This window comes from Cladophialophora immunda (genome assembly GCF_000835495.1).
Source record: "Cladophialophora immunda strain CBS 83496 unplaced genomic scaffold supercont1.1, whole genome shotgun sequence".
Lineage (NCBI taxonomy): Eukaryota > Fungi > Ascomycota > Eurotiomycetes > Chaetothyriales > Herpotrichiellaceae > Cladophialophora > Cladophialophora immunda.
Window position 1 is genome coordinate 7,948,996 of NW_015622541.1, and position 19,476 is coordinate 7,968,471.

Genomic DNA, 19,476 nt, shown 5'->3' on the forward strand with positions numbered 1-19,476 from the left:
AGTGGATTTTATTTCTCCAACTCCGTCCACAACGGCTTTAGTCTTGAGGCCACCCCCTGTCCAAAGCTGAACGTCTTTCATCCTGACCTCGTATAGAATTATGAACCATACGATCGAGTACCTATCCCCGTTGCACTGTCTGCTCATCTCGAACGCCCTGTGCCACCCTGCTTGCGCATAAGCCAGCCTCGCCCGTCGCATCTCGGCCAGAAAAGGCTGGCTCTATACAAGGCTGAATTCTCGCCCCCTGGACATTCTACTTAGTCCCGTCACTCGACTCATGATACAAGTAGAAACTTCCCCGTAGAGAGAGACATCTCAGTTCTATTAGCAAGCAGCGGCGATACTTGATTGACATAATCCCCGATCCTCAATATCCAACCCGACGCCCACCCGCTATACCACCCCTTCTTGCTTGTGTCGCACCACCCCCGTCCTGCGCGCCAGTCCCAATGTCCATCCACATGCACCACCTTTTCTCATCCTTGTCGGTCGACTTCGTTCAGGTTCAGCCTGCCGCCGCATGTCTGCATCGCCCTCCTCCTCTTCACGCTCGTATGCCCATGTCGCGTCGGAGCGTCATATATCCAGAATATCCTAGGCCGGCAAGATCCACTAAAGCCTCAAGATTCTTCCCTGTGACAAACATAGAAAGTCGAAATAATGATACAAAATCGCGTCGAAGCTGCCCAACCGCCCATTTTCTCCGTGTGCAAGCCTCTTTGTCGAAAGCTTCCCAAAGAAAAGTCGTCGCGGCCCGGTCTAGACAGCAATATAGTCTGTTCATCGGCACATATCGAGCTCTGTACCGCAACGAGGCCGAGAAATTCTTTCCGTTCCCCGACTCTCAACACCGACACCGAACCCTTTTGGAGACAATCCAAACAAGGGGGTATATGCAATTGAAGAAAACCAAAATGACACCGTCTCCTAGAGAGTATCCGTTCACATAACACGCAGTCAGGGAATTTCGACCGACACAGATATCCAGGCCAGGCAGCTCCTTGGCCCTCCGGTAGGCGATAGAACGGCCTCATTGTTTGCAATGAGATGACCTATTTCAGACCTGGTTCATTCCCAACGAGGGCTGAATGCTCATGCAGATCCCTTCTGCCTCTTGCCGCCGAGCTTTGGACTTGGCTTGACTTTGTTGGCTCCGTTCACCTCTCCTTGTGCGTTTTCTTCCTCTATCTTGACCACACTCGCACGTCGCCTCTTATTGGAGACGTTCGGGCTAGTGTTTGTACTGGGGCCTTGACTCCCGCTGAGATTGGATCCCTGCGCACTCATTTGGTGCATCATGGCTACACCTCCCGCGGTGGGATTCTGGGCCGGACTAGGTGTATGCACTGGGCCTCCCATCATGGGTGACCCTTGAGCTTGAGGAACGTTAAGATGCCCCATGGCAGGCGAGTTCATCATATTTGGCCCGTTCATGCCAGGGTTCATTTGATTGGGGAAGATGACTTGGCCATTGGCGGCCCTTGCCATCTGGTTCAGCCGCGTGTTGTTAGCCTGGGCCATGTTTTGCGCATTCTCTTGCGTGACTCGCAGGAGCGTGTCTTTGGGAGAGATTCCAGGATGTTGTTGGTAGTATTCCATGAGCGGACCCATGGCCGTCATGACTTCAGCAATCTGCAAACATTTTAGTTGTTGTTCGGCCACCCCCAAAAAACTACATACCTCTAAGAATTGGGAAATGTGTTGGGGGACACCCCATTCACTGACACCTGAGGTGGGAATGACTGGCCCTGCTACTGATACATTTGCCTTCCCTTGTGTCCGTTTGAGGTTCTTGTTTGTGATTTTGGGACTCTGCTTCATTTCTGGCGACATGGGTTGTAACAACACATGCCGTGGAATGTACTCTTGCCATCCCGTCGAGCTGATATTCAGGTGCTCAATGGACTGAACATCGTCAAAAAGAACGCGCAGCTGTCCGTTGGTGGTCACTCGAATATCGTTGGCAAAAACATACGTCAAACTCGCACTGCTACTTGTGATATGGACACCGCCGTTGGCTGTCTTGGTCTGGGTATGCTCAAAAGACTGGAGCAGGATTTGCTTGACACCACTCGCAAAATATGAGTGATAGTAGCGGGCGAGGGATGGAAACTGAAGCTGGAAGGATTTGTCGCCGCCGGATTTGTTGTTGAAAAACTGTTGTCTCAATGACCCGATCGGAGAAAAGAATCTGGTAATCAATGCTTCCCAGTAGTCCAGATCATTTGGTCGTTCCGGGTGTGCGAGAAGATCCTGGTACTCGATCAGTTTCAAAATACATTGACCACCAATCATGTCTTGTTTGGGAAGCTCAGGCAGAATCATATTGGCGGCCGCTTCCTGCTGCTGCTTCACGCGAGGCTCCTCTTCCGGTTCCGTAGTCTTCACTGGCTGATTCTGGGGCTGGTTCTGTGGTTGGTTCTGTACCGGCTGTGGCTGTGGTGGTTGGGGTTTGGGCTGCGCTGGCTGTGCTTGGGGTTGTGAAGTCGGGGTAGGTTGCGGAGGAGGTTGTGTTTGGGGAGCGGGCAGGGGTTGTGATTGTGGAGGCTGGGTGGTCTGTTCCTGCGACCGTGACATTTGCATTTGTTGAGCGACCGCCCTTTGGTTCTGAGCAGCGGCCGCCATCTGCGCCACATGTTGTTGCGCCTGAGCTTGGGCCTGTTGAGCTCGGATCAACTGCTGCTGATTGTGTTGATGTTGCAGGCTTTGCATCTGAGGATGGTTGGCGTTCATCTGCATTTGTGGGTGCATGCCCATTCCCATCTTCATTTGCGCCAACTGTGCTTGATTAAAGCCGGGCGCATTCGGCATTCCCACGGGCATGCCCTGTGCCTGAGCCTGGGACATTTGCTGCATCATGCGCTGGCGAGCCATGTACTGCTGTTGGTGCGGTGAGAACATCCCTTGGGCATAATTCATCTGCGGGTTATGCTGTTGAAATATGGCCTGCTGAGGATTCATGTGGGCCATGGCCATACCGTTGTGCATGGGGCCTGGAGCTGGAGTCCCAGCACCGGGCGGCATGCCAGTGACCATGGGTCCTTGAGTGACTTGAGGAGCAGACACGCCTGGATGCATCGCCTGCATCATACCGGGCCCCGGTTGACCTCCCATGTGGGCGGCGCCAGGATGTTGCATCCCCATGGGATGACCTGGAGGGATTCCAGGATGACCCGGAGCGATACCCGCATGGTGCGGGAAGCTTTGGGCCATCATCTTCAAGGGCAATTACCGAGCGATATATCAAATCGCAATATCCGCGCGACGATATAGGAAGTATTTCTGATTACCTCTGTTGGGTTTCTGGTCCTTCTCTTTTTTCCCACCTCCGATCCCTCTGGCCCCACTTTTTTCGCGGAAAGACGCTGTAGTTGTTCGGCACGGAGCGAAGTGTTGTCACATTTGTAGAATCTGGAGGTTTCATGCAATCGGATGGGTATGGTCGATGTGTGTTCTTGTCGGTGATCGACGCGGCGTGGATGGACTGCAGAAATTCCTGGGATGGGCGATGTTTCGCCGGGCCAGGATCGTCTGACGGGGGCTAGATCAGTGTCGCGACAACGACGATAATCGAATCATCGGGCGGTGGCGGCAGTGATGGAAGCGCGCAGAGGCTTCATGACCATTTCATCCTCTTGTGAGTCGCGAAGGAGCAGATAAAGCGAGTAGCCAGTTGAGGCAGATGATCCGGGAGTTGTGAGGGTTGCGGTTGCGATGTTATCGGGCTGGTACACTGCAGTGGTACTCGTGATCTGATGACCCCGGGCAGAAGTGGACGAGAACCGGTCGGAAATTAGGAGGTAGGCTCCCAGAGCAGAGTCGAGGGCGGTGCAGAAGGGAAAAGAGCGACTAGACAGCGAAAGCGCCACTTGAGACTGAGTGGCAGACACTGTTCAAGCCCCAGTGGTGAAGACTTTGAAGATCAGGTTCCAAGTCGCAGGTGCAACTTCAGGATCTGCAGGTGTGCAGGTGCAGGGAGAGACACTTACAGATCACGGAAGATGCTGGGGGGGTGGGAGAGGCGGCCGTCGGGCCCCAAGTTGAAACCCAGCGAACCGACCTGCCAGGCCCGGCCAACATCCCCCAATCAGCCGCCAAGCAATCTTGCGCCCACGCGCTTGACCCGATGCAACACTAGCGCCTCGCCGTTTCAGAAAATAAATTCGGCTGCTCTTTTTCCTGTGCATTCTTCACCTGTGCTCTCTCTCTCTGCTCACACACAACGACTTCCTCTCTATACCTGTCCTGATGAGTGTTGCCCGATGGTAGTTGATCATGGGCAATCAGAAGACATGGTAAGCTCATTCCCCCGATAATCCGCCTTCCTGGTTTGCAGCTTGCAAGATGACAACCCACAACTCTTCTTCTTTCTATCCTGAGTCGCCCTTGAAGAAACATGCGGACTGTCATCGCTGAACAGTCTGTTACTAGCCAGTATTTTATGTCTGACTATTGACTGCCTCCACCACATCTGCCGTCATTTTCTTTGTGCTCTGTTGCTGACTGGTAGCCCAGGAATGGGACGGAGAGGTTGAGTTGAGTCTGTGAGCCGTGTTCCATGGCAAGTTGCTGTCTAAGGTACGTCTTCACGAATATCCCACCTCACCTCACATCGCCGTTTGTCTACGCCCTTTTCCTATGATGAAAACTTTTTCCACATTCGCAGTTTCCACGCTAGCCCTGGCATATGAACCTATTTTAAGTCCAGGTGTCGTTGAGCGGCAAATCTTCCTTGGATGTCTGATTGGAACTTTACCTGAAAAGCCTGTCATTTCCCGTGGACTTGTCGAGTTCATGCGCTGACGATTTCTTGTGCAGGTAGTTCTCCATCTCCCTTCGCTCCGATCATCCCGTCATATATCTCCTCGTAGTTGCAGTGCGTTGATGTGGTGAACTTGTACCCATGGCAGGAGAGCAAAGAGTAGAAGAGCAGGCATTTTATAAGCAATAACAAGCACGCGGGTCCTGTTGGTTTCACACAGACTAGAAGTTGCAAAGGTCAAATTTTAACCGACCGCATCATCCACATGAGAGATGTTCCAATCCAAACAATGCAGAAACTGAGATCGGTCCAAATTCTGGGTGTTTTACATGATTCGCGTGCCCCTTCCATCTCCCAGACCTAAACCCCTCGTCATCTCGTGGGTTCTGGCGTCTTCGCAAAACACCTTCGTAGCTTTCATGGCAGAGAGCGAGGAACTCTGCAACTTCTCTCGCATAGATGCTGTCGCGTTGGGTAGCCCTGAAGTCGCTGCCTTAATCTTTTCAGCTGGACGTTCGACATCATGTCGGGAGCAGCCTCAGCCATGCTGGGGACTGGGCTGCATTTTTGTACCTCTTGCTCTGCATGCCAACGTCCTCACTCTGATCGGTGAGGGGCACGATAAATGACTCTGGTGAAGCGTTTTCTTTCAATGCCCTCAACTGATGAACGAAGTTCCTGCTTGCTCCACGACTTTGGCGCTTCTCCTCGCATCAATGAACAGGTCTTCGCACTCCGCTACATCCTCGACACCAATCTCCGTCCTCCCGTTGGCCTTGGCAAGAATGCTGCTAGGCGTCAATAACTGTAGCGCGTACCGTAGACTGACGTTTGTGCCATGCTGTGCAACCTTCTCCAGCGCGGGTTCAGATATCGAAAGACCCTCGGTCTTTGTGCGTAGACGAATGATGGTTTGTACTTCGGATGCGTTGTATGGATGCGTGGGGATGATGAGCAAGCGTGCAAGGAGGTCGGGAGGGATGCCGTGGGCACCTGTGATGTCCTGCGTGCCTCGAATGAGGGTGTTGCCCCGATTTGAGGCAAGAATGACGATTGGGGAGATGGGGGATTCGAGGGCGCGGTTGAGATAGGTGAAGCATTCAATGTCGAGCATGTGGACCTGGCAAAGACCTGTCAATACCATTTTGCAGCATGCTGAATAGCAATATACTCACCTCGTCGATAAAGAGGACGCCAGGAACCAGTTCCGCCACACCCTGGTCGATGTATCGACTCACCACCTTATTGATCTCTGCTCTCAATTTGTCCGTGATCTCGGTCTTCTTCGGCTTCATTAGTTGGCCCATCATGCTCATAACATCCTGGCCACCTTGAGGTCGCGCGTTGGCGATATCCAAGTCATGCAGTGTCACGTCCTGCACAACCTCCTTCTTTTTGTGGACTTCCCCCTTGGGAACTGGCACGTACTCTTCTGCTTCGAGGTCGAATTCTGTCGCATAGGCGTCTGAGCGGCCCACCCGCTTGCATGCCCCCGTGTTGGCTTCTATGTAGATGACATCGCCGACCGTCACTCGCTCCTTTTGGATGGCTTCATATATGCTGGGGTCAAGGCGGAGCTTTTTCGTGCCTCTGGCAGATTTCAAGGTGATAATCAGGTGGGAGATGGTGCGGCCAAAGCCGCCGAGAGGGTTCTCTGCTTCTTCAGGGAGGAGTTCGGTCACCTCACCCTCGTAAACTTCTTTCGTTTCGCGCACACGGAGGCCTGTTGCGGGTGATGCATGAGCATTTGATTCCGTGCAGCAGTAATTTCAGCTTACCGATTGCTCTTCTGAAATTCTCCATCAAGGCTTCTGTCTTCTTGACCTCCGAAGAATAAACTTCACTGCCGACGATGGGACAAAAAGGCACTTTCGTTCCCAGCTCTTGCGATACTGCCAGTGCTAAAGCTGTTTTGCCGGTGCCAGGTCCTCCCGCTAAAAGTACTGCTCTTCCGGACATCTTTTTGGCTTTGATCAGGTCTACAACGACTCCACAGGCCTGTTCGTCGTCAGATGAATGAATAAATTTGCTTGCACATGGAGAATGTACCTCACGAGCAGCAGCCTGCCCAACGAATCCATTGCCAGAGGGTTCGGCGGTGCCGTCTGATCGCAAGCCCAATCCCTTGATATGGGTATGCGCCGCAGTTCTGTTCTCGCGCGCATTGCCCTTGACTTCGCTGATGTTTACCATCGTCGCTGAGTTGTGAAAAGATATCTAGGAAGAACGGGAGGGTTGTCGCGCGGTGCCGCAGATGGGAAGAAGGAGGTTGCACCGGAGTTTTGGTGGTCAACTGGTGGCTGTCGCGGTACAGAAGTTGGGAAATGCACGCTAAATTCTGTCGAGGTTTATACTTCTCTCAATCGTGCTTTTATTTTCTTACTCCATACACCCAGCAACAGCCACCGCCCAGCGCCCTGCGCGGACAGCCACACGCGGGTGATTTTCCTGCTTTTCCTTCTCAGCCTGAACTCTCACTTTTTCTGATCCTTCTTTCGTCTCGACCCGGAAGTGTCACTTTTCACGATGGCGGCTCCCACGACCATCACGAAGCTGCCCGAGGTGCTCCGCAGTCCTACGTCTCTCCAGTATCTTTCGTACAGACACCCGGTCAAACACTCAAACCCGTACTTCAAGCCCAGATTCACCTTTAAGCTCGAAGACCGGAAACATACTCTGCTGGACATTTACCGTTTGCGGCACACAGACCCCTTGATGCCCCCCTACCCTTACGGCGAGAACAAGCATTTTCCTGAAGCAAATTTCGGCCTCTACGGTGGTGCGTCGGTGCAATCTGGGAGCAAGATCTCTAAGGGCAGAAATAAGGGGAAGTCTTTGCGGCATTGGTTCCCCAATGTTCGAGTTGAGACAGTGAGAAGCGAAGCTTTGGGCAGGGACCTCAAGATACCCATTACCGCCCGAGTTATGAGGACTATCAACAAATGTGGCGGTATTGATCAATATGTCACTGGGATGAAGCCCGCTCGAATAAAGGAGCTGGGTATGTTGGGCTGGAAGCTTCGATGGCTGGTCATGACATCTCCCAAGTATCGGGCAGAGCACGCCAAACAGTTGCAGAAATACAACCTTCCCACACACTACTCCTTATCGGGCTCCTTTGAGGATGCGTGGAACGACGAAAATGTCCGTGCCAAAATGATCGAGCAGCAAGAAGCGGCATGGAGTGATCTACGAGAGGCAGCTGGTCGGTTTGAAAAGCACGTGCAAAGGAATTGGATCGAGAGCGGGGAGAAGGAGACTTACCAGATTCCAAAGCTAGAGACCCTCAACCGCAGCAGTCCGCTCTCGTTGGGGCTGCCAGAACACCTAGAAGAGCCGGATATTGTTGACAAAAAGTACAGACATCTCAGAACTTTCAAGAAGTCCGCCAGAGATGGTGTGCAGGAAATCTCAACGGAAGCTCCGTCTCTTGAGGGCATCGACGGGGTCATCAGGGACGATCCGGAGGTGGCGGCAATTATAACAGCGCAGACCAACTCGGGGGACGTTGAGGGACATATAGAGGGAACCACAGCAAACACGGAATCTCATGACCTCGAAGAAAAAGCACCGGAAGATCATACATCAAGTGGAGCCCATGTTGATGCGACCAAGGAGACGCCAACTTCAGAGCCTCAGTCGAAGACAAGCATATAACGTGAGGGATGACGAGGTTACAATTGGAGTCGCGAAGTGCTGGTCGGAGGAGATGGAGAAGATCAAGGTCATTGTAAAGCGGGCTTTTTGCATACCCAGGGCAGGTTGTCGAAAGACGAAGAAAAGTCAAATGTTGAACAATGCTGTACCATATACCCAGATCACCTCTGGGAGAGAGCGTGCCACGTACTCTAAATCAGAGAAAGAGACATATTCAACTCGTATGAGGAATGTGCCCGTGGATTTTGAGGCTCTGCTCGTTGTTGGTCTGAGACGCGCCATGCGGTTGTGATGCTTCTTTGGCGACAGCAACCCATTGACACTCCAGGATAATGGCGGAAAAAGTTTCTCGGTCACAGACCACTCTTCTCCTCATGATACCTCACAAGCAGCCGTTTCCGGCGGAAGTCTTTGCTCCAGCATCGTTCACAGGGACTTGTCCCTTGGCCTCCAACTCCTTCCACCTCGCGAACAGCTTCTTGAAAGCTAGGGGATCCTGGGCCCCCGATACCTCCCACATATCATTGATCTCGTAGAAGGGCACACCGGAGATGCCCTTCATATGTGCCTCCTCTGCTTCTTTGTCGACCAACTCTCCGTCCTTCCCAGAGGTCAGATACTCGGTGATTTCCTCCTTGGTGCCAAGTCCGGCCTCCAATCCGACATCCACTAGGGTTTCGAGAGTGGTGATGTCAACTTCCTCCTCAAAATAGCGCCTCCAAAGACCGAGCATGACCTTGTTCTGCGAATCCTCACCTCCTTTGTCCTGCGCCCAGTGGACCAGTCTATGTCCGTTCCTCGAGGGTCCTGTCATACCGCCGAATTTGAAGTTGAGCCCCTCCCCACGGGAGGTCTGGCCCATCATAGCCTCAATCTGCTTGGCGCGCTCAGGCCCAAACTTGGCGGCGTACATTTCACGTCTTGGGCGCGATGGGGCTGGGAAAGGTGGTGGTGCCGGACCGCTACCGGCGGTCAACTGTGGCGGTGGGTTGAGATAAAATGGTAAGTATTTCAAGTGAAACTTGTCATCGGGATATGTCTTTTTATGCTCGGCGATCGCGCGAGACAAACGCGTATGACCTATGAAGCACCATGGACATACGATATCGCTCGTGATGGTGATATTGTAGTTCGTCATTTTGAGAAGAAGTTGTCGAGTGGGAGCGAAGAGCATCAAACGATGGCGAGACTGCGGTGTGATATGGAAGAAAGAGTCGTTTATCGATAAGGCTTTTGCTTCACACGTGGAGAACTCTCGAGCTCTCTAGCAATCAGTGTCCGTGAAGAAGATGAGGAGGATCGTGTATAAAAGGCAGATGATGGATTTGTCAGCCACTTGAAGTGACCGGCTGCTCTGTTCCGGTCGCCCTCGGCGAATGATTGGGGAGGGGCTGGCTCTCTATTCCATCTGTTTCATGGACTGATTCTTTGTGACATGCATCCTCCAGACCATCACTCCAATGCAATGGCCCAATCTGAGAACATGAGATTTTCTGTGGAAGTCGAGGGATGAGCCGTCAGAAGCATATCGTGAGCTGTGCTGGGTAGTCAGAAGGGCTGTGACGGCCTTGATTGGGTTCTACTATTCCCTCTGCCTGTCTCTTAGATCGGTGAGGACCCTCGAAGATGCAGCCTTGCCATTGTACTCGACATATGTATCGCAGGCATCAAGTGGGCTGGCCCCTGATTAGGCTGCAGTGCCCTGTTCAGCCTTCCCGGAAATCTTTCCGTCTGACGGCATCTTTAGAGTGCCAGCGGGGCCATTAGTCTGTAAATGTCTGTCAGACAGTGTATCATTTCTCCCCACTCGACCCTTTATTTCCATCCAGACACTCTTCGCCCTTCATCAACTCGTCCGCAAACCCATGTTCCACTATCAATATCATGTCCAATTCATACCTCCCTACACTCGCTGGTAGTGGTGACGATGGTGACGGGGACGATGAAGACCAATTCTTCGATACACATCAGTTCTTCGTTGGCCCCTCAAGCACTGAGAGCTGCTCTTCACATGCAGAATCAAATCTCCTGGTACACTTGCCCAGTCATGCATCCTATTCCATTCAAGATCGAGCTGATGGCATTTAGCACTCCGAAAATGGCATGAGAACGTCCCTGTTGAACTCCCCCGCTGCAGATTCAATTTGCCACAAACCGGGTCGATTTCGCTTCGAGCCAACGCCCTTTATGGACGACTACATCGCGCTTGGATCTATTCGCCTTGTTCGACCTACCGCCAGTGCGCTCGATCGCGGTTGGAGAATGGTTGGATCCACGGGAGAGGCTACGCACCCCCACTCTCTGCTGACCTTGGGCGAGAAACGTCTATGGATCAAAACTTGCTATTCTGAGCATGCCAAACTGCCTGATTGTGCCTCCTTGAGAATCTATACACTACCAGAAGATGTCAATCGAAGCACTCGAGGCTCGATCAAGGATCTTAGAAAGGTTCTGAAATTCCTCACCGAGTTCGTCGACATCTCTCGTGATGCTTGGGATGGCACCTACGATCCAGCCTCGCCTTTGCAAACCTATAAGCAAGCACATGTTTTCCAGGAGGAATCTCTCTTTTACATATTCAATACTCTATCCTCGCCTCAAACTTCCCTCACCGATGGAGGCCCTGGTCTGCACAACCGGCACTCAATGCATGACATCTTTGGGAACAAGATCGACGGCCTCCAGACTTCGTTGTACCCCTATCAAATGCGGTCGGTAGCCGCGATGTTGCAAAGGGAAGTAAATCCATTCATGTTCTTAGATCCTAGAAAGCAATGCTTTCGAGACCTCAGTGGCACAAAGTTCTATCTCGACGTCTACGAAGGCTCCCTGCTTCGTCACCCTCACCTCTACAGTCAATGTCGTGGTGGTATCCTCGCAGAAACCATGGGCTACGGCAAGACACTGATATGCATTGCTCTGATTCTAGCAACCAGAGGACATTATCCTACCATCCCCGAGGGTAGAGTAAACGCCATTACTGGGAAGGTTAACGAACGCACACCAAGCCTGCTTGACCTAGCTGCAAAAACGATCAAGCAAACTTCTGTGCCGTGGAAAGCCCATTTTGCAAATCTCAAGAAGGAGGGCTATCACTTTGACAGCTGTACAGAAGCTCTGGCCAGGTACAATGGCGAGTATGCTGAGCCAATCTTCCATCCAACAACTCCGGATCGACGAGGCAAGAAAAGAGAAGATTTCCGAGTGCTGCGCCTTGCATGTACAACGTTGCTGATCGTTCCGCCCAATCTTCTCGTCCAATGGCAACATGAGATAGAAAAGCATACGGAAGCGGGTGCGCTTGATGTATTGGTCCTCGACTCGACCACGAAAGATATACCTCATTGGAGGGAATTGATCAAACACGACATTGTTCTCATCACCAAAGCACGCTTTGAGCAAGAATACAGGGATGACGATCTCAACCAGGGTAGACGGTTCAAAGGACAGGAGAAGTTTCGATCTCAGCTAACTGAAGTTCGATGGCTGCGCGTCATTTGCGACGAGGGACATGGCTTTGCAGGCTCCAGCTATCGAACACATGCAATGACGATGTTGGACAAGATGTCCGTTGAACGCCGTTGGGTTGTCTCTGGCACACCATCCTACTCACTTCACGGTGTTGAGGTTAACCTCGCGCTCGACGAGACCAACAACCACACGAAGAGTTTGCGGAGACACTCCATCGAGACCGCTTTGGAAAGAAGAAAAGCCAAGGATTCTGCATCTGAAGAGCTCAAAGATATGGACCGCTTACGCGCCATCGTTGTCAGATTTCTCAAGGTGCAACCCTGGGCAAACCAGAAAGGCGCCGACCATGCCGATTGGAAAAGATATCTCTCGCCTTTCGACGCCTCTGGCAAGCGTCGTTTCGCACCCGCGCTGCGAGTGATACTGCAGTCTCTCATCATCCGCCATCGAATTGAGGACATCGATGTCGATCTCTGCCTTCCTCCTCTGCACAACAGGACAATCTACCTGGAGCCAAGCTATTACGACAAGCTTAGCATGAACCTCTTCAGGCTGGTTCTTACCTCCAATGCCATCACTTCCGAAAGAGTGGACGAGGATTACATGTTTCATCCTAAAAATCGCAAATCCCTCGATGAATTGATTACCAATCTCCGCCGATCCAGCTTCCACTGGGTCGGATTTACTGAGCACGAGGTGACTGAAACCTTGAGAGTCAGTAACAAATATCTAGAAGAACACCTTGACCTGATCTCCGACGAAGACGGTGCGCTTTTGAGTGAGGCAATCCAGAATGGTGAACGAGCCCTGAGTGACTCCGGTTGGCATGCTTTCTCGTTCTACCACGAAATCGGCGTGTATGTCGAAGACTTCCCCAGCGATGCTGCGGCGGCCTGGGCGTTAAATGGCGAACATTCGAACCCCCTCCTTCTCGGAACCGTTCAAGCTCGAGAGGCGCAGCAGTATGTGCTGAAACACCTGGAGCTCGACGGACCCTGGATTCAACTTGCTGGGGCGGGACTCCGAGCCATGCACGCAGCTCGTGAACGAGCCATAGAAGAGCAACAAGCCAGAGATAAAGTCCAATCAAGCTCCAGCGGAAAGAAGCCTCCCACAGCGGGAGCAACAGAGGAACCCAAGCTCAAGAATCAATCAGGCTCCCCGTCTCCTGTGCGCTCTTCGACACGAGATGTGGCTCCCGAGCTTTTCCGCTCACCAAGAAAGCGACTTTTCTCGACGAACAATCCCATCGTCCCAGCACCCTTGGCCAAGTCACGCATCGTTGGATTTACATCCGCGAAGCTCAATTACCTCTGCTCACGTATCTTGATGCTACAGGCCACAGAGAAGATTATTATCTTCTACGACTCGAACAACATCGCCTTCTGGATCGCCGAAGCTCTTGAGTTGTTATCCGTCAAATTCCTCATCTACGCAAACACACTCTCGGTGACCCGCCGCGCCGCTTACCTTGCCACTTTCAATCAGTCGGAGGTGTTTCGCGTTCTCCTCATGGATCTCAAACAAGCTTCTCATGGCCTCCACGTGGCTGCCGCAAGCCGCATCTTTATTGTATCCCCGATCTGGCAGCCCGATGTCGAATCACAAGCCATCAAACGCGCACATCGAATTGGCCAGACGCGTCCTGTCTACGTCGAGACGCTCGTCCTGAAAGGCACTTTGGAGGAGAAGATCCTCAAGCGACGCCGGCAGATGAGCAATGCAGAGCTGGTCAAGGCAGAGAAAAGCCTGTTGGACGATGGCATGATGAACGGGATCATTCGAGGGGAAGGCTTCTTGAAGATCGCACAGGATGAGAAAGAGCAGTTGAGAGGAGGGAGGCTAGACGAGCCGGTCCCCCTGTTTGTGAGACGCGATGGCCCTGTCGGCGCGGACGACGGAGAGGATGGTGACCTGATCCTGGGCTTGGAGGACGAGCGTTCCTCGAAGAAGAAGAAGGTTGAAAATAAAGGGAAGACGAAAGGGAACGGCAGGACAGTGGCATTTGGACCGGACAAGGTATTTCCTCTGTCTTCGGGAGCTGCACTTAATACATCGCCGCCGGCGTTAGAGACCCACACCTCGATATTCGGTGCTGGGCTGCAGCCGAGCAACGAGAAGCCATAGAAAAGCGTCCGCATCGTGTTCGATATCACGCCAGCATCTGCTTCCGGTGTCGGTGGCTCTGGAGCTTGATTCTTCGGACGCCGCCTGCTGGAACAACATCTCACATGACACGGCGCCAGAATTTTAGCAGACGCAGGGTTGGGAATGGGGTCTTGTTTGCTGATAGAAAGTGCTGCGACTGCGTCGGCTTGTATGACTCTACGGAAGGGAGATTTCTGCACGATTTCAAGGCTTAAATGGTAGATACAGGCTCGACGGAAGTGCACATATGATGGCTCAGGCATATTTATCCCAAAGATAAATGAATGAGGGAGAGCTACTTAGCATATATTCTGACACAACGGAACCAGTTGCAATCTGCTAGTCTTGTAGCTCTGACATAGACGCAGACTTCTGCCAACCCTGTTCAGGGAATGGACAAAATCCCCTTTTCCAGCCCGAACTCTATTATCACAGATCCTTGACACCTCATCCTCGTTGGTTCTCATCAAATCCTGTAATCGTGCGCAAGCAAACCCAGGTCGGTCTCCTCAAATCGAGACGAAGAAGCTCTTCTCGCCCTCTCTTGGCTCAACCAGGCACCTCTTCAGGATCGGATCTGCGCAAGATATCCGAATCCTCTCGGGCGTCGCAGGGCTCCTAAGGCTCAGCACATCTTCCTCGCCATACTGTTTCCTGGCGGCCTTGAGGGCATCTCTTATTGCGAAGAAGACTGCACTCCCCATAAAGAGAGGCGGCTCCCCTACGCCCCGCGAGCGCTGGATCGTGCGGAGGTTCTTCCATTCCACGTCTTTCAGCAGCGAGATGTTCATGATCTGAGGAATATCTCTGAATCCAGGGATTTTGTACGCGCCGGGGCCGCGGGTGAAGATCTGGCCGCTGGCTCTGTGCCAAAGAGACTCCTCGGTCGTGAATAGGCCTTGGCCTTGGACATAAGCGCCTTCGATTTGCCCGTAGTCGATTGCCGGGTTGATACTTCGCCCAACGTCCATCTTGATGTCTGACCGCAGGCAAGTCCAGTCTCCAGTCAAGGTATCGAGGAGCACCTCACTGGCGGTCACACCCTGCGTGAAGTAAAAGAACATCTTGCCCGTGTTTTCCTTGCTTGGGTCTGAAGGATTCGGTCCCCAGATATATCCAATGTCGGGGGTCTTATAGAAGCCTTGCGCGGAGAGGTTGACACGGTCAAAGTACGCGGCGTGAGCCAGCTCTTTCATCGTGGCATTGGGGCCAAACTTTTCGCGATACGGAGCGAGACGCTCGTTGAGTTGCATGCATGCGTTGTACGCTGCGTAGCCATTCAGGTCCGATGACGCCGATGCGGCTGTGCTCGAAGAGTTGGCGACAGTGTTGGTTGCCGTCTCTGAGATGTGGACGTCTGTGAGAGGTATCTGGAGTGCTTCAGCCACGATCATGCAGATCTTGGTGTGCAACCCCTGGCCCATCTCCGTACCTCCGTGGGCTACGAGGACAGAACCGTCATGGTAGATGTGAACGAGTGCCCCCGCTTGGTTGAGGAAGAGGGCAGTGAACGAAATGCCGAATTTGGTCGGGATGATCGCCAGTCCCTTCTTTTGCCATTTGTGCGTGGCGTTGAATTCATCCACCGCTTTCCGGCGGGCGTCGTAGTCAGCGGACTCTTTAATCTGCTTGTACATCAAGGGCACGTGCCAATCCTCGAGCGCCTGGTTGAAGTGTGTCTCTTCACCATCCTTGTAGAAATTGATTTCTCGGAACGTTTCGACGGGGATCTTCAGATGGTCTGCGATTTCCTCCATGTATGACTCGGCAATAAACATGCCTTGGGGGCCTCCAAAGCCACGGAACGCACTGTTGGAGACAGTGTTGGTCCTGCAGAGACGTCCATCCACATCTATGTGGGGAATGTTGTAGCAGCCGTCAATATGCGATAGTGCACGATCAACAACGGCAGCGGACAGATCTTGGGACCAACCGGCGTTGTTGAAGATGTTGGCTTTGAGAGCCTGGATCTTACCATCCTTGTTGACCCCGACCTTCCAAATACCCAGGAAAGGATGCCTCTGTCCAGAGGTCATAATATCCTCGTCCCTGTTGAGCATGCATCTTACCGGTCGCTTGACCTTGTTTGCTGCTACTGCACAAATGGTGGAGAGTTGAACGGATCGAGTCTCCTTGCCGCCGAATCCGCCACCAAGACGCTTCACCTTGGAGACAATTTTATTTGATTGAACACATAGGGCTTTCGCGATGTACGCTTGTGTTTCGGCTGGGTTCTGGGTACTGCTCCAAATTTCCATTTCGCCGTCTTCCGGCTTGGGAATCGCCAGAGCAGCCTGGGTCTCCAGGTAGAAATGCTCCTGGCCGCCCATTCTGGACGTACCTTCGAAGACGTAGTCGCATTCTTTGAACGCTTTCTCCACGTCACCTCTTCGGATATATCTGTAGTGCTCGTAGAAGCTTTGCTTCTCTATTGCTTCTTCGATGGTATAGATGGCCGGTAGCTCCTCATATTGGACCAAAACAGCACGTGCACCGGCGGCAGCTTGCTGAGAAGTGTTCGCCAGGATCATACCGATGGGTTGGCCGGCCGTAAAGACTTCATCTTCGGCAAAGAAAACTTCGTCGCAGACAGGAGCCCCCCACCAGTTCGCTTTTGGATCGACAAAGTCATACCTATCAACCCAGGCGATGACACCTGGGAGCTGAAGTGCCGGGCTGGGGTCAACGCTGATCAACTTGGCATGCGCTTTGGTTGACAAGACGAGGCAGCCGATAAGTTCGTTCATTTGTACCGGAATATCGTCGGTATACTGGGCTTCGCCAGTGCATTGCTTCAATGCGGCCATGTGAGGGTGTTCTTTCCCGAGGATTTTCTGTGAGTAAGCAACTGAAGCATCATGATCCTTTTCGCCGCGAGAAATTTCTCTTTCAATCTCTTCGATTGCTTCTTTGTCCACCTCTTTGCTGGCTTCCTCAATGTTGAGAAGGACATCCTGGTAGAAACGATAAAAGAAGCCCAGAGCCAAAGATTTCCGGTACCAGGCCATGCCTCCTGGCACACCAAACGGTAGGTTGAAGTCGTGCTCCAGAGCATTCATTACCCCTTCCAGCGTTTGGGGGTCTGTAAATGTCTTGCCCACAATGTACCCGGATGCCTGCTTGGCCTCGATCGTGATGGGAGCCATGCCTCCGTACACTAAGTTCGCATTCTTTACCTTGTAGTCGTCGTCGAGGGCGACTCGCAGACAAGCATTGACGATGGCGATGTCATCATCTTTTCTCTTCGACTGCTTATAGGACCTGACATACTCTCCTTTCTCCGCGGCGAGAGGGATTCTCATTGCCGCAATGACAGCGTCTCCCGGCAACGCAGTCACCCTATAGCTCTTGAAGAAGCTCGCCATAGGAATCTCGGTAGTCTTGGTGAGAGACTTGGCAACCAGTGTCGAGTTTGTAGCAACAAAGACGGGATTGAGATCAGAGATGGGCGATGCGGTCGCCAGGTTCCCTGCGGGAGTCCCAACATTCCGGATTTGACGGCCCGCAAAGTACCTGATCGCTTTCTTGATGGCTTTGAATGGTTGGGCCTTGGTAGGTCCATAGTGTTTGACAGCTTCATCACAGATATTCTCTAGATCCGTCAGGGCAACATTGCCGCCAATTTCGAGATAATCATCATAGAAAGAGTACTGTCGAAGCTCCGCAATATCCCCCACATACACTGACGCTGAATACTGCGCGGCTTTGAATTTGATCTCAATCTGGGTTTCTGTGCTGCCACCAATCAACTTGGCGCCCGGATGAGCATTCTTGATTTCGAGAAGCTGTTGCAGAGTCACGGGTCTATACCATTTCTTTCGCTTATTGCCAAAAGCCAGCGGTTTGAAGTCGTGCTTTTTCAGTGCTGGAGGGTATATTAACTCCGTGGACTTGTCGTAATGGATAAAAGATGGAGGCGTGAATTTCTTCTCGGCTGCTGCATCCGCTCCGTTCGTCTCACCATTCGTGGCGCCATTGCATGAGCCGCCGTTCTCCATGCAACAGCCTGAACCGCCATTTGCAATCGACTTGCCACACGCCTTGTTGAAGCTCTGAGCAGCGTCTAGGATGGGCCTGTAACCCGTGCATCGACAAAGGTTGCCGTCAAAATTCTCCTCAATTTCCAGTTCGGATGGCTCAGGGCCGTAATTTCTGAGCAACGAATACAAGCTCATGACAATTCCAGGGGTGCAGAAACCGCATTGGCTTCCACTCGCCATGGCAATCCGTTGCTGTGCAGGATGTGGGTTTTTCGAGCTGCCAATTCCCTCGATTGTGATGACATGCTTGCCGTCCACGCTGGCCAGAGGAGCGAGACATGCATTGACCGAAGCATGATATATCTTATTTGTGGTGGGATTCAACTGCGATATGACGACGGTGCAGGCACCGCAACCACCTTCTGCGCAGCCCAGTTTTGTTCCTGTCAAGCCAACTCCTCTCAAATATTCGAGCAGTGTAATTTCCGGATCTACTGAGTCCAACTCGACCTTTGTGCCATTGAGGTAGAAGCGGAGTGTGTCATCGTAGCTCTCGGTGAGGGAAGCGAGCGAAACCACCTTTTCAGCAGTCGCTGCTGGCTCGAGGACGCTAGGCGCCATCTCGAATGCGGGGGGACTGGCGGAATAGCGTGAGAACAGTAAAGGAAAAAAGAGGTGGGAGTCCTGTCAGGTTAGCATTCCCAGGCAGGCCTTTTCTATAACCTGCAGGTAAACGAAGACACACAAAGAACACGAGGTAGGATCAAGGTCGTACGGAGTCAGCCTGACGAAGAAAAACAAGGACGGACTCGTTCGAGACTACCAGATCCTTATCGGAGACTGCCTGAAGCTTTTTGATCAGAGCAGAAGCAATTCGATCCATGGTATTGATAGGGAAATGGGACGCGATGGCGAGAGTGCGCGAATCAGATGAGCGACAATTACAACCAGACAAGATCTCACCAATCTCGTAAAGCCAGCTGACGTTAATCGACACTGTGAGATGTGAACTTTGTGGTTGTGGGCGAATGAAGCGCTGCGGAAGTGGTCGACATGGGTCGCTCACCCCTCCTTTTTCTCCATTCGATGTGCGAGCGGCGACCTCCGATATCAACGCCACGGCACTTGTTTGGCTTCTCCCGGAAACTGGTCGCAGTCGAGATGACCGGAGAACTGCTTACTATGACCCCAGAATACCCGCCGAAGTCTATGCCTTGAGCTGACCGATCGAAGGAAGAGAGTCCGCACTACACAACGTCAAGGCCAGTCTGGAGAAAGACTGGCGCAAGAGATGGCGCCCTGGATACTGATGGCGAGTGGCATAGTGGCTCGGAGGGAGGCGACGGGAATCAACAGACTCGTACAATGGTGGACTTGACGGCGATCTATCTTGTTCTTCATTTTCTATCCCAACGCCTCTCAAGGCTGGGTATCTCGCTGGTCCTACTTCTGGCT

General features: G+C 52.4%; 6 protein-coding genes across 6 annotated transcripts; 2 read left to right on the forward strand and 4 right to left on the reverse strand.

Annotated features, from left to right (window-relative positions):
* Window positions 1-36: 36 nt before the first annotated feature.
* PV07_02328 (uncharacterized protein) lies at window positions 37-3,993 on the reverse strand. Its single transcript, XM_016388931.1, has 2 exons — window positions 1,684-3,993; window positions 37-1,635 (listed from the first exon to the last, which is right to left on the reverse strand). Exons 1-2 carry the CDS (start codon window positions 3,217-3,219, stop codon window positions 1,096-1,098), a joined length of 2,076 nt encoding a protein of 691 aa, XP_016255859.1. The 5' UTR covers window positions 3,220-3,993; the 3' UTR covers window positions 37-1,095.
* A 787-nt stretch (window positions 3,994-4,780) lies between these two features.
* Window positions 4,781-7,075, reverse strand: PV07_02329 (RuvB-like helicase 1). The gene is made up of 4 exons (XM_016388932.1): window positions 6,815-7,075; window positions 6,544-6,763; window positions 5,941-6,488; window positions 4,781-5,885 (listed from the first exon to the last, which is right to left on the reverse strand). The coding sequence occupies exons 1-4, from the start codon at window positions 6,956-6,958 to the stop codon at window positions 5,424-5,426; spliced, it is 1,374 nt and encodes a 457-aa protein (XP_016255860.1). The 5' UTR covers window positions 6,959-7,075; the 3' UTR covers window positions 4,781-5,423.
* An 82-nt stretch (window positions 7,076-7,157) lies between these two features.
* On the forward strand, window positions 7,158-9,651 carry PV07_02330 (uncharacterized protein). The gene has a single exon (XM_016388933.1). It carries the CDS (start codon window positions 7,292-7,294, stop codon window positions 8,420-8,422), a length of 1,131 nt encoding a protein of 376 aa, XP_016255861.1. The 5' UTR covers window positions 7,158-7,291; the 3' UTR covers window positions 8,423-9,651.
* Window positions 8,415-9,812, reverse strand: PV07_02331 (uncharacterized protein). Its single transcript, XM_016388934.1, has one exon. The coding sequence runs from the start codon at window positions 9,594-9,596 to the stop codon at window positions 8,805-8,807; it is 792 nt and encodes a 263-aa protein (XP_016255862.1). The 5' UTR covers window positions 9,597-9,812; the 3' UTR covers window positions 8,415-8,804.
* Window positions 9,813-10,285: 473 nt separating this feature from the next.
* On the forward strand, window positions 10,286-14,390 carry PV07_02332 (uncharacterized protein). The gene is made up of 2 exons (XM_016388935.1): window positions 10,286-10,453; window positions 10,511-14,390. The coding sequence occupies exons 1-2, from the start codon at window positions 10,307-10,309 to the stop codon at window positions 14,018-14,020; spliced, it is 3,657 nt and encodes a 1,218-aa protein (XP_016255863.1). The 5' UTR covers window positions 10,286-10,306; the 3' UTR covers window positions 14,021-14,390.
* PV07_02333 (xanthine dehydrogenase) lies at window positions 14,252-18,860 on the reverse strand. The gene has a single exon (XM_016388936.1). The coding sequence runs from the start codon at window positions 18,640-18,642 to the stop codon at window positions 14,551-14,553; it is 4,092 nt and encodes a 1,363-aa protein (XP_016255864.1). The 5' UTR covers window positions 18,643-18,860; the 3' UTR covers window positions 14,252-14,550.
* Window positions 18,861-19,476: the final 616 nt, after the last annotated feature.